The sequence below is a fragment of the Alligator mississippiensis genome, chromosome 9 (assembly GCF_030867095.1).
Source record: "Alligator mississippiensis isolate rAllMis1 chromosome 9, rAllMis1, whole genome shotgun sequence".
Lineage (NCBI taxonomy): Eukaryota > Metazoa > Chordata > Crocodylia > Alligatoridae > Alligator > Alligator mississippiensis.
This window is the reverse complement of record NC_081832.1, coordinates 46,616,158-46,629,194: the sequence shown is the minus strand read 5'-3', so window position 1 is coordinate 46,629,194 and position 13,037 is coordinate 46,616,158. Positions and strand designations below refer to the sequence as shown.

General features: G+C 41.7%; 1 protein-coding gene across 4 annotated transcripts in view; it reads right to left on the bottom strand.

Annotated features, from left to right (window-relative positions):
• Positions 1–13,037, bottom strand: part of FBXW11 (F-box and WD repeat domain containing 11) — a 134,147-nt gene that overhangs the window by 109,835 nt on the left and 11,275 nt on the right. For 2 of the 4 annotated variants that reach the window (XM_014606560.3, XM_014606561.3), the window contains one exon: positions 127–228. The exons of the other annotated variants lie outside the window; for them this stretch is intronic. In XM_014606560.3, the coding sequence (XP_014462046.1) occupies positions 127–228 (102 nt within the window). The remainder of the gene's footprint in view (positions 1–126; positions 229–13,037) is intronic. 4 annotated transcript variants of the gene reach the window in all.

Below are 13,037 nucleotides of genomic sequence, written 5' to 3'. Positions count from 1 at the left end.
GATTTCAGAGGATGCACAAAAAACATTTAGCAGACTTAACAATTTGATTAAACAGAGTCCTGAGAGAGTTTAACAATGTTCACAGCATACGCATAACACATTTACAACAAGAAAGAAGAAAGGCACCTGGAGACATCTGACACTGGGCATGCTCTGCAGGCATCTCAGTGCGCACATGCTCTCTACCAGGTTGGAGCAGCCTAGCCACAAAGACCTTGGCACAGAACACTGCAGGGTGACAAAAAGGAAGGAAGAGAAGAAGCAGTTAGATGCCACAACGAATCACTTAACGCAGGCAACTCATTAGTACTTTAAAGTGGATAGTTATTTGTGTTAATTTCTATGTTAATCAATGGTTAGTGGCCAACAGTAAAATAACTCTTGAAGGTCTTTTTATACTACATCATCCCCCATTCTACAAAGGATAAGGCCCTGGCTTCTCCATTCCCAACTGTTCGCTCTTGGTGCCTTTTTGAGAAGTCCAGATGATAACTTTATACTTTGTCTTCATTTTATGTCTAATGTTTTCTGCTCTCAAACTAGTCCAGAATTTTGCATTCAGGTACATTATGGTCAAAACATTTTGGAAAGTGGATTTTTTTTTTACTTTGGTATCTAGTGTGCTGGTATATTCAGTTACATATTTGCGTAACGGATTTTACTACATTTTACTTTTGCTATCATACTATGGGCTTGTATGCACTAGAAAGTGGGGCCATTAGAATATTATCTTGAGGAGTTGTGTTAAACAATATGATAATAAACAAGGCTTCACCTTCAGCACAAACCCAAGTTACATCAAACATCTACAGCATCCTACTGTAGGCTTAACTGAAAAGGCTCCTTTATCATCATGTAGTTAATTTCTCAAGGTGATGTTCTAAGACAATATTAATTTTCCAATAAAAAGGAGCACAACAAGAAGATACGCATTTTACTCTTCTTCAGAAACATACAGTATTTCATTCCAATTTCAGGACCCAAACCCACTTAAATTATAGATGTGCTATCTTAACTGACTTAATTGACAAAATTCCATTGCCTCACAGATGCAAGTGCAGCATTTGGCCTGCAACATCTTTATCATGAGTAACAGGAAAAGCCATTGACAGATTCCAGGCTGTTGGAATGGAGGTTAGAAGTGTTTTGTTTTGTTTTTGTTCTTAACTTAAAAAAGAAATTAGATGCAGAAGCTAGAAAGAAGCTTTAGAATCTTATAACATCATATTTTACAGGATCATTTTTCAGGCTATAGTAGTAGAGTTAAGATAACCAAAAGTAATTTCAGTTATTCACAACCAAGCAGCAGGTATACCCAACTCTGAAAATCTGGCAGTCCTAGCTTTTCTCATTAACAAAGCTACAGACACTTGTGAAACGCACCAAATCAAGCTAATTAGAAAAAAAAGTTTAACGAAGTCAAAAACAGTACAACTCCAAATGGAAACCCAAGAAATGCAGCTTAGTGCCAGTACTAAGAGAAGGGGTCTCAAGCAGGTGAAGAAGTTAAGATCTTATTTTCTAATAAGCTTTCCTGTTTTTCTGTTCAAGATTATTCCTCTGATAAAATTGAGAAAGTATGAAGAGAAAAGAAGGCCAAAAATTGTGCAAATATCATGAATTATTCAAATTCTCCCTTTTGATGTACAGTAAAATCCCTGTTCTCTGGCATGAGTGGGGAATCAGGGATGCCAGTATGCTAAAAGTGCCGGTTACCCGAGGCACAGGGTTTCCGGCTGCACGCTGGGGGGGTTTGGCAGCAGCCACGCGCAGTGGCAGCAGCAGTGCAAGGTGGTAGGTGGCAGTGCCTACCGCGTGTGAGCTTCCCCCCCAGCAGGAGGCAAAGCAGCACAGCGCCGTGTGCATCCCGCCACTTTTGATGCAGCGCCAAAATTCCGGTTAATAAGGTATTCCGGTTGGTGAAGTACCAGATAACAGGGATTTTACCATATTATGAAAGTCAGTGACCATGGTTGTATTTAAGCTAGTTACATCAATGATCTTTACATTTTATATGGATGCAAGACTACAAATATTAATATTCTATTATTTTTTATCCAATATCTAAGCATAACCATGAACCATCTAGTTACTGGAAAGTTAACTTTTAAAATCTGAAGTTGATTTTCACTCGCTCTCCAACTCCCAGGGTCTTGGGATGTAATTTTTCTTGTAATACACGACTGTATCTGCACCCAAAATTTCATCCCCTAAACTATATTAATAAATCCATAGCTACAGCAGAAAAAAACTCAAGGTCCAAATTTCAGAAGACATTGTCAAGCAAAATCATTTCAGAAGAAAACTGTAGAATAAAATGTTGTAATACTCAGATTTAAAGATGAGAGATCTCAAACCTAACATGCCAAAATTTTTCAACATTCAACTGGTAATTGAACTGTCTGGCTCAAAGACTTATCAAAAAAATCTCAGGCTGGTGAATTTTCTTCTCGTTGATTTAGTTGCCTGATACCATTAGGAGAAACAACCCATCAGATATTGATTCTTATTAATTTACTATCACGTAGCATGTCACTATATGCAGTTATCTAAAATTTTATTTTATGGATTAGATGTGTGGATTAGCCCCAGTCAGTCAGTCAAGCTTCTAGATCAGAGGTTCCCAACCACCGGGCCGCGGTGGTTGCTGGGTCATGGCATGAACCCCCCGCTCAGCACCCCATCTATCCACCAGGGCCAGAGGCTTCTGTTGCCAGTGGTGACATGCAGAGTGAAAGCTGGGGGGAGAGGCAGCCCCACAGGAAGGAGGCAGTTTGCTCTGCTGCTCCCGTGCTGGTCCACAGCACAAAAAAGGCTGGGAACCACTGTTCTAGATCCTCTACCAAGCTGGGGTTTTAAAATGTCCTTTAGGCAGAGAAAAGGTAAAACCAAAAGAAAACCCATAAATAAGTTTCAAATTAGTTTAAAATCCAATGGGCAAAATCACTTCAAAATATCTGTGTCAAGTTTAAACAATAGGAGATTTTTTTAATAGCATTATAAAGACCTTAAGAAAAGGATTAATAAAGGAAAGGCAGAGACGCATAGCTATCACTATGTTTGTGTACTAAAAGCAAGTCAAAGAGGGCATGTTCACACTAAGGAATAAGTAGCTACCTGTAAGCTTCTTTGTTGAGTTATTTTTGATAACTGGGGTTGCGGAAGGGGAGGGAAGGATGGGGTGGCAACAGGTAGAGCTGGTGGCAATGAAAAATGTGACAGTACATTGACAGTTTCCACATTTCATGTTAAATTAATCTCATCCAACTCTAATGCTGTAAAAGCAAGGAAGGATGAAGAAAGTGCATAAAGTAATGCATAAAGTTATTACCTCCTAGAGATCTTAAAATTCCTAATGTCAAAAATTAAATGAAATTTGGACATTTTGGCTTGGACCATGTCAGTCTTTTTTTTTTTTTTTTTTTGTGGACAAAAGTGGGGGGGGGAGGGTGACATTTAAAGTCAAGTTAAAGCACATTTCTAGAGACAAGAGCTGTGTTCCCCTTATTTTATGCTAATTAGTTTTCTATTTGTTAGATGAGAAGCACTAAAAACAATAGCAGAAGTACTGAACATCCAAAAAAACAGGATCACCAGTCAGAACATATAGTAAATTTCACTACTGACCAAACTGATTTTTTATTACCACTTCACATGGTTTGCTATTAGACCAATTTACAAAGCTCCACGGAGATCAATAAAAATAATTACTAAGTATGGAGGAACTGGGTAAATCAAGGGATACTCGCCTGAAAGGGGGAAGTTTGATAAATCACAGCAGAATTATTTAAGATGAGGTAAGAGAATGGGTCAGATACGTTTATGCTCAGGAGTACTCCAAGTCAGCTGCAGAAAACTCTGTATTCAAAGCAATACTGCAAACTACGCATAGGCCATCTGCACAGTTCACTGACAGATGGTCAACCAAATACTGTAAAAGCATAAGTGAAGTTGATATCAACACCAACCTTTGGAGTATGCGGGCTAAAATAAACCAAATCCTCTCTCACTCTTTAAGGTACAAGAGGCAGGGGAATTTCATATAGGTAGGAAGACAGGCTTTTCCTTTTCTACAAGGTATTTTGAAATTACAGGTATCAATCACTGTCAGAGACAGTACAAATAAATTGCTGAATCATTGCTCTGATCTTTCACAGGTTGTTATATCCATCACGGATACTACTGGTATACTGAAATCATTTTGCTGGGATTACAGTCAGTTATGCTAATAATTAATTACTTTAACCAACAAGAAAGTTTAAATATGTAACCAGACTACCTACAGAGAATTTGCTACCCATTAACCCATTCAAGTGAGTAATATCAGCAGGACTGGAACATCGGCTAATGCAAAAAGAACTTTTCAGACTAGGAGTCACGATAGGGAAATGATGTTTTTTCACATACATCAGAATTTCTTATGACCTCCTTTACAAGTATGAACATTAGTTCCCTGGTACGTAGATTATAGTGCCACTAGCTTTGGAACTGTTTCACAAAACTGCAATACCACATGCACAAAAGTATTCTAATAAATCAAGAAATACTGAGAGACAGTGCCCTCAAAATTAAAGTCTATAGAAGCATTTGAATAACTGAAACTTAAAAATTATTTTTATTCTACAAAAGACATGATAATTTAGAGTAATTCAAAAGGAATGTCGTCTGACTTGCCCCTAGCTCTTTAGGACAGCTCAAGGAAGGCTCTATACCAGGGTAGGCAACGTTTTTTGGCCAGAGTGCCAAAAAACCACATAATGCCTACCTTGGAAGGTGCCGGAGTGCCTGTATGCCAGAAAAACAAAATGAGGGCAGGGAGTACATGGCAGGATGCCCTGCTCATGCCCCTTGCCCCCAACCAACCCCCTGCCCCCCAACCTGGTTTCTGTGGCTATCAGCAGCTACCCAGAACCTGGGCCAGCTGCAAACAACTGCTGCCTCTCCACCCCAGCCCCCGCTGCCTCCCAGCCCCAGACCCGGCCCCAGGGAGGCAGCAGATGCAGGGATGCTCCCCGCTGTGCTGCCCTTGCCGTTGCTTCTGCAGAGCAGCATTGTGTCCTGCTGGCTGGGTCCGGTGGGGGGGCGCAGAAAGCTGCCTGACGCTCCCAGCTCCCCGCTGCACTGGCCACACTTCCCCTGCAGGCGGGGGCAGCAGAGAGGGGCACAACCCTGCATGCCGTCCACGCTGCTCCCGTGCATGCAGGGGAAGTGCAACCCGGGTAGCACAGAGCTTGCAGCAGCAGGCAGATTCCCTGTGATGCTCCTCTGTGCGTTGCTGCTCCGGGTCGCACACGCTGCACTCCAGAGGGCCCAAGGGAGGGCAGCAGGGCCAGGAGCACAGCGGGTGTGACCCAGAGCAGCAGTGCACAGAGGGACCACACAGGGAAACTGCCTGCTGCTGTAAGCTCCATACGGCCTGTCGCACTTCCCGTGTGCACAGGAGCAGCATGGGCAGTACGCAGAGTTGTGCCCCTCACTGCCGCCCCTGCCTGCGGGGGAAGTGTAGCCAGGGCAGTGGGGAGCTCAGAGCAGCAGCTTTGTGCGCCCCCTGCTGTGTCCCGCTGCACCAGGTTCCAAGGCTGCTCTACAAAAGTAGCAGCAAGGGGAACACAGCGGGAAGCATCCCGGCATCTGCTGCCTCCCTGGAGCCCGGGCCAGGGCAGAGAGGCAGCAGATGTTTGCAGCTGGCCCAGGTTCTGGGTAGCTAGTGATAGCCACAGAGCCCAGGCTGCTTGCAGGACTGCTTCCATCCTCCCAGCCAGCTGCTGGGAGCAGCCTGGGCTCCGTGGCTATCACCAGCTACCCAGGGCTGGGACCAGCTGCAGCCAGGAGGCTACAAACAGCTTATGCCCTCCCAGCCCCAGCTGTCTCTCAGCCCCAGACTCCAGGAAAGCAGCAGGTGCCAGCACTGCGTTGGCAGTTTTCCTTGGCACATGTGGGGACCAGGGCTGAGGAGGCAGCAGCTGTTTGTAGCCTCCTGGCTGCAGCTGGCCCTGGCTCTGGGTTGCTACTGATAGCCACTGAGCCCAGTCTGCTCCCAGCAGGGCTTACAGCATCCCAGCTGCCTGCTACCCCAAGCTGGGGCCGGCTGCAAACAGCTGCTGCCTCCTGCCCCCAGCCACAACGCGTGCCAAGAAAAATGGCCTCGTGTGCCATTCTCGGCACACGTGCCGGGGGTTGCTGACCCCTGCTCTATACCAGCAGTTCTCAACCAGGGTGCTACAGCACCCTGTGGCACTCTCCGAGATCCTTCCAAGGGTGTTACAGGATACCACAATATTAGCACTGTTCGGTGTGCAAAGAAGATTCACAAGACAGAATGAGAAATTTCAAATAGAAACCCAAAACGTTAAAAACATTTTGACCTGTTCTGAGCTTTCTCCGTTCTTTGCCATAGAATTGCTGTTATGTTTGTGTAATGAAAAAGAAAAAAAAAAATCAACTGAAAACTAAAACCTGACAGTTTCCAAGGGCTCCCTTGACTAATGAGGTTGAAAAACATTCCTCTATACAAAAATGGTGTCCCATAGGGAAAGTTACAACACTCAGTATCTAGGAATGGAAATATTATGCTACTTTAGTTTAAAATATCAACATTTGCATTATAAATCCTTTTTGTTAAAGATTTTATCGTTATAAAAATTCTCTCCAGGATAAGACTTGATAGTGACGGTACCAACCAGGGAATTATTTTTCTTTAAACTAGGCATATTTTAATCAGTTACATGTCTTAAAGTATGAGATCCAGAAAAATATTTATGGTTTTAGACACCTGTCCCAATGTTGAGACCCTTTCTCAAAATGAGATTTTGCAGACTTAGTCCAAGATGCACCCAAGCTTTGTTTATTTTTTAATAAAAAGAAAAAAATGCAACAAATTAAATAAGGCTTAGAGATCATTAGCTCACACCAGCTATTTTTAAAAAAGATATTCTTTTTAAACTAAAGATATATCACCATTCTATACACATGAATCTACATTCTAGAATGTATTTATTTTTTATGTATAAATAGACATTAAAATGGAAAAGGAAAGGAAAATTCATTCAGTGACTTAAACCTTTAAAAGCCAAAGTCTACAATATACACTCCCTTACCCTCCTCCTTGTTGTGCCAATGAATTTATCCATTAGTAAGCATAGCTCATTGTCTAGATTTCCCTAGAGAACGGGATCCATATTTATAATATCAAGATACAAAAGGAAGAACTGAATTTCCCTTAGTTTCATAGCTGTAAATCAGGTATGCTATCCATTTTCTGTAACTTTCTATGGCTCACTAGGTTTTGGTCTGACCTTGGCACCAATGAAACTGAAGCTCCTTCCCCAGTCTCTAATGCATAACTGCGTAAGTACTTTGTATTGTAAGATTAAGACTAAGAGTTAATTGCTGACAATTAAAATACTGTTCTAGGTCTGAGAGAGAAAGAGAAAGATATAGCTTTGTAAAATTTTGACCTAGTGCAGCAGTTCCCAAACTGTGGGTCACAATCCTAAATGGATGGGATCACAGGGCTGGGGGTTGGGAATAAGGGGCCATCCTGAGGAAATGGGGTCATACTGAGGAAAAGTTTGGGAAACACTAACCTAGTGAGTGGAAATTAGGTATTATTACCACTTAAGAAAAAGGTTATACAAACAAAAAAATCAAATTTAAATTTGGCTTCATGTTTTCCATTCCTTAAAAGAAAGGAATATCAGAACAAACTGTCAAGTAATAACACTATTCAAAGGCAGTAAGTAATATGTTACTACGCATCATGGAGCAGTTGACAATTGCTTAGTAAACTCAGGTAGCAAAAGGGGTTTGAGGTATCATCATCCAGACTTTTCTTGACATCTTAGCTCCTTAAAGGACTTGCTTAATGTATTCATAAGCAGAACTGTGCTGCAAGTATTCAGAACAAGTGTTCTGTAAGCTATATGATCGGGAACATTTAATGGAAATAGTGTGGGACAAATGCTACGCGAGTAAGTATTTCATAAATGGCAGCCTGGTTTAGCTTGATAATACATTCTCTGTTCCATGTACTTTAATACCAACTTTCAGGAAATCTTATTAAAATTTTCTAAAATGCAAACCAGCTTATGACAGGTCAATAGTACCTTATCCTCCTCACAATTACACAGCAAAAGCAAATCTTCTGTTGAAATGCACCACATATGCATGCAGCAGAGAAATTACCTTTCTGGATCAGCAGCATCCTATGACCACGTTTCCATAAACAAAATGGAATGCCATATCCAATTTTCAGTGTCTGGTTAGTCTGAATATTGTGTTTATAACATCTCTGAAATACACTGTTGTGAAACAGAAATTCTGCTTCATTTAGAAAGGGCTACTTTCTCATTTTATTCATGGCCAAGGAAGTTGCCATTGTGCAAAAATCTTGATTTACTTCATAATTTTAGCACATGAGTTTAAAACACTTTAAAACTGAGTTTCTCAGAAGTCAAGGTAAACATACAATTATAATCCACAAACTCATCTTAAAGACTTATTTATGAAAGTTTTTACCATTTTTTCCTTTTTTTTTTTTGTTTACAAAAAGACATTGTGAAACCAATCTTTGAGTCTCTGTCATTGGGTAACAGTCTAGTTAAGGTAGATGATGGGCATTAAAAAAAAGTTACCTCAGTGATACAGCCTCCCACAGCCCATCTACTTAAATTTTGGGAAGAATCTTGCATGAAACATCAGTAAGTTCAAAGCAAGACATAAGTGGAAAGTAATTAGATTACGATAGCTCTCTACATAACCAAACAATAGTTCTTTGTAGGACAACATAAATTAATGGGAGGGTGATCAATAATGCAGTCCCATTTTGCTCCTGAAGATCAATACATGAATTTGCTAAAGCAAAATAAATACTACAAAAGGAGTTTGGGTTCAGCAGAGACAATATTTAAATGATTTTTCTTAAGCGTAATAACAATCTTACTCCACTGTAATTTGTTCAGCGGGATAAATACAAGGCAATACCTTGTTTTCATAACGATCCAAGAAAACTCAGAAAAAACACAATCCCATGCACATCACTTTAGGCACGGTTAACTGAAATCAAGTAGTGTTTTCCAATACAAAGAACATCTATAATAAATCTAGCATCCCTTTTACATATACCTCCCTTGTCACCCCTGTAACTAAAAAAAAAAAATCCACTGTGTTCCTGTCTAAACTGGCAAAATGGCTGTTACATAAAAATGGTACATTGTGAAAGACAAGCAAAAATCCTTTCTTCTTGCTGTCAGAAGTAACACAAGAGGTGCCCCATACTGTATAAGATCTAAAAAACAACATGAAATATGGAAAGGAAAACTGAAGTTGGGATTGCAATGGGACAAACTACATGTGTACAGCACAGGAGCTGAGTAAACATTGCTGAAGCTTGTCTTGGAAGTAAATCATGATACACATTGCTCAGATGTATTTCAAGCTATAAGGTAAAGGGTACTTAAAATGTGCGGGCCAACCAACATGTGCTGGCATGCTCTATTTGTCTAAGACAAACAGAGCATATATACTTAAGCTTGCCTGCCTTACCATAGGAGGTGCAGACAAAAGTGACAATTTTTACCTGATCTGGCCACAGAAAGCAGTTTATGGCTGAGACCAAACACAAGTGCACGGCTGCAAACAGGTTAAAAAAAAATGCATGAAGTATGGGATACAAATCTTACAAAAATGTAGTCTTTTGTAACTTCTGTCTGTCCAGCTCCCAGCCTGTCCGTTTTTAGACTGGGAGGGGGGAAAGAGAGGAGAGGGAGTTCAGTCTGGGGGGGGGGGGGGTTCAAGCCCCCGCCCCCCCCCAGGGTGGGGCAGATGTACTGCAGCTCTCCCTCCGTCCCCCGAGGTGCAAGGGCTCTAATTCACCCACCCCACCCTTCAGCACCAACTAGGGAGCCCCAAGAATGAGCTCCCTCAGCTGCTTTTCCCCACTCATTCTAAAAACAGCAAGCACTGGCAGACAGCCTGGTCACTTCTATGGGAACCTGACTACAGGCTCCCAGCCACTCCCCTCTCCCCTGGAACCAAGACTGAACTTCTGTTTGGCTTGGTGTAAAGTTGTAACTCAGAATACTTTGCAAAAATCCTTCCAAGTCATAGCTGGGAGCTGCACTTCTGTTTGTGCCCACAGTCCACGTCCACAAGTGGTTTGGACATTTGGCTTTATAGAAACAACTAGCAGCGGCACACGTTGTGTTGCCACTACGTTTCCCCTGGGAATGTGCATGCCACGTGACCTCTGGTGCACAGTAAATTACCCTGGATGGGGTAAGGGAAGCTGGGGCCAACTGGCCCCAGGAGCCTTACCTGGGGTCCTGAGAGCCTCCCAGGGCTGCAGCAACTACTATTCTGCCATGCAGAGCGTGGCCAGCAGCCACAGCAAGGCTCCGGGCAGCCCAACTCTGCTTTTGAGCAGCACACACTGCTCATGCATATGCTGCTTTACTTTTTTCTCTGTAAATTTTTTTGACCTGTGGAGGGGTCAAAAAAACCCTCTGTGCTGCTCTCTTGCAGCATGGAGCGCAACTAAACATGTAGTATGCAGCACAACAGACATGCATAGACTGGCCAGGCTGTGTCCAGACTGCATAGCCACACTCATCTGGACACAGCCATAAAGTCTCAACTTTACATATGTTAAGATATATAGTTTCAATTCATGTTCTTAGCACTGCAGTGTTTGGGTTGCAAACAATGAATGATGTTTCCATGTCAACTGTAATTCTCTCACATGTAGCTTTAAAAGTTTTTATTACTATTAAATAAAATTTAAGTTTTAAATGCTGCACAAAATTTAGACTCTGAACATCTCAATACTTATACACATGCTAGTTTTACACACACAAATAGCATGTTGACTTCAACAGGATCGGTCCCTTTTAGTCTTTCAAAAGCAACAATAAAAAAAAAAAATCAAACCATTTAAAAAACCTACAAACTGATTAACTTGTTTTCAATTAGCAATATATTACAGAACCAAATAGCATTAAAACCCATTTTTAACAGTTTGCATATAGCAAGAAGAAATATTTCGTTTTCCCAGTAAAATTCTCTCATCTTTCAAGAAATATTATTTTCAAGGATAAAAATCACATTGAACAACAAATATTCCACAAGTAGTCTACGTTTTCCAATATAAATCCATCAGGTAAAGTCTTCAGGGTACATGAAACATCAGTTTCAAATCTGTTGAATATAAGAGAAATTGTAACACATGTGCCTTAAATCAGAGTTAAAATAAATGTTTCCCTTCACTTCTCCATAGTTTAGAGGATGAAGATAGCGAGAAACATATGCAGGACTCCCTCCTGCTAACCAGGAAAGAACCAAGAAGGTCAAAATAAAATGATGCTAAAAAGCTAAAGGTACCCTTGAGGAAATAAACCACTTACGTTTTAATCTGGTAAACCCAAACAGAATTTTGCACCTACACACACAAGACTACAGACCAAAGAAAGTACTGTATGTGAATAAAGCCAACATTATGCAATAGCACCTTCTTAAGAATTCACTTTAATAATTCTCTTCAAAAGAGCACAGACAGAGATCATCCAAAAGTAGAGATGTTGCTAATTAGATTACACCACATGTCAATATTGAGACTAATACTGAAAATGGAAGAACGCTAAAAAACTAGCTAGGTCACTTACAGAAACATATTATCTTCAGCACACCAAGAAGTTTCGTGTTGCTTCTATTAATATCAAAAGGAGATTGACTTGTGAATTTGCTGCACATTAAGAGAAGAAGCTACAGTGTTGGGAATGTGTAAACCAGGGGTGGGCAATTATTTCGGGCAGAGGGCCGCTTACTGAGTTTTGGCAAGCCATTGAGGGCTGCATGACAGGCAGCCAGGGGCAGATAAATATTAATTTTCTAAATATTTTAAGGCCCCCGCAGGCCGGATAGAATGGCCTGGCAGGCCACATTTTGCCCACCCCTGGTGTAAACAGTATGGGTATGTGAAACAGGGCGTATTCAATTTGGATTCGAATTCGGCTCGAATTGGGGGAGAGTGATTTGATTTGTTGATTTGGATCACTGTCCCAATTCGATTTGGCTGAATCTGATGCTGAAGATTTGAGGCTAATTCAGAGAATCAGCAATTCGGCCAGACACAGCTTTAAATGTTTTTTCTACATACCCTGAGATACCAGCATGGCTTGTGAACGCTGAGATGCTAGGGAAAATGGAGCATCCCACAGGAACGTGGGGGCTCCCGCGTGCTCAGCGGCAGACCCAGAAGTGGACCAGAAGTACGTTCACCGCCAAGCATGCGGGGGACCCCCGCAACTCCCCGGCTTGGCGATTGGCCACGGGGAGACCCCAGGTGCCCCCCAGACCCAGGAGGCACCAGTCACCGAGCCCAAGGATGCGGGAGGGTCCCCCACGCACACCGCAGCGCACCCAGAAGTAAACTGGAAGTGCTTCTGGTCCACTTCTGGGTCCACCACTGAGTCCGGTGGGGACCCCGCCCCCATGAGATGTTCCATCCGCCTCAGTATCTCAGCATTCACAAGCTGCCTGGTACCTTGAGATATGTAGAAAAAAACATTTAAAGCTGTATCTATGTCAGAATCATCGAACCTTTCCGAATCAATTCAGAGAGTTTAAAGGGTTTCCTGATTCGATTTGGATTTGAAGACAACCATCGAATTTGGCTGAATCTCCGCTGAATCAAATCAGCAACCAAAGCTTCGCACAGCCCTAGTAAACAGTACATAAAAATACCTTCTACATAAAAATACCTTCCAGAGCTATTTTTAAAAAGCCAATTCTAAGCAAGTCAGCCTTTCAACAGCATTTCAAAATTTCCCAGAGAGACAAATACTTTTTAAAAGTCACCTGACATGTACAATTAAGCAAAAGTAGACTGTTCGTGCCCTCCTAGCTTAAAATAAGCCTGCCATTACACATGGGAAGTTGTTCTTGAAAGCCAAATATTAAAATGCTAATGAATCAGCTGTAAAAACTAACAGAATGAACCCTACAGAACGTTCAGTTAATGAAGTTTCACTGAAGTTTAAAAA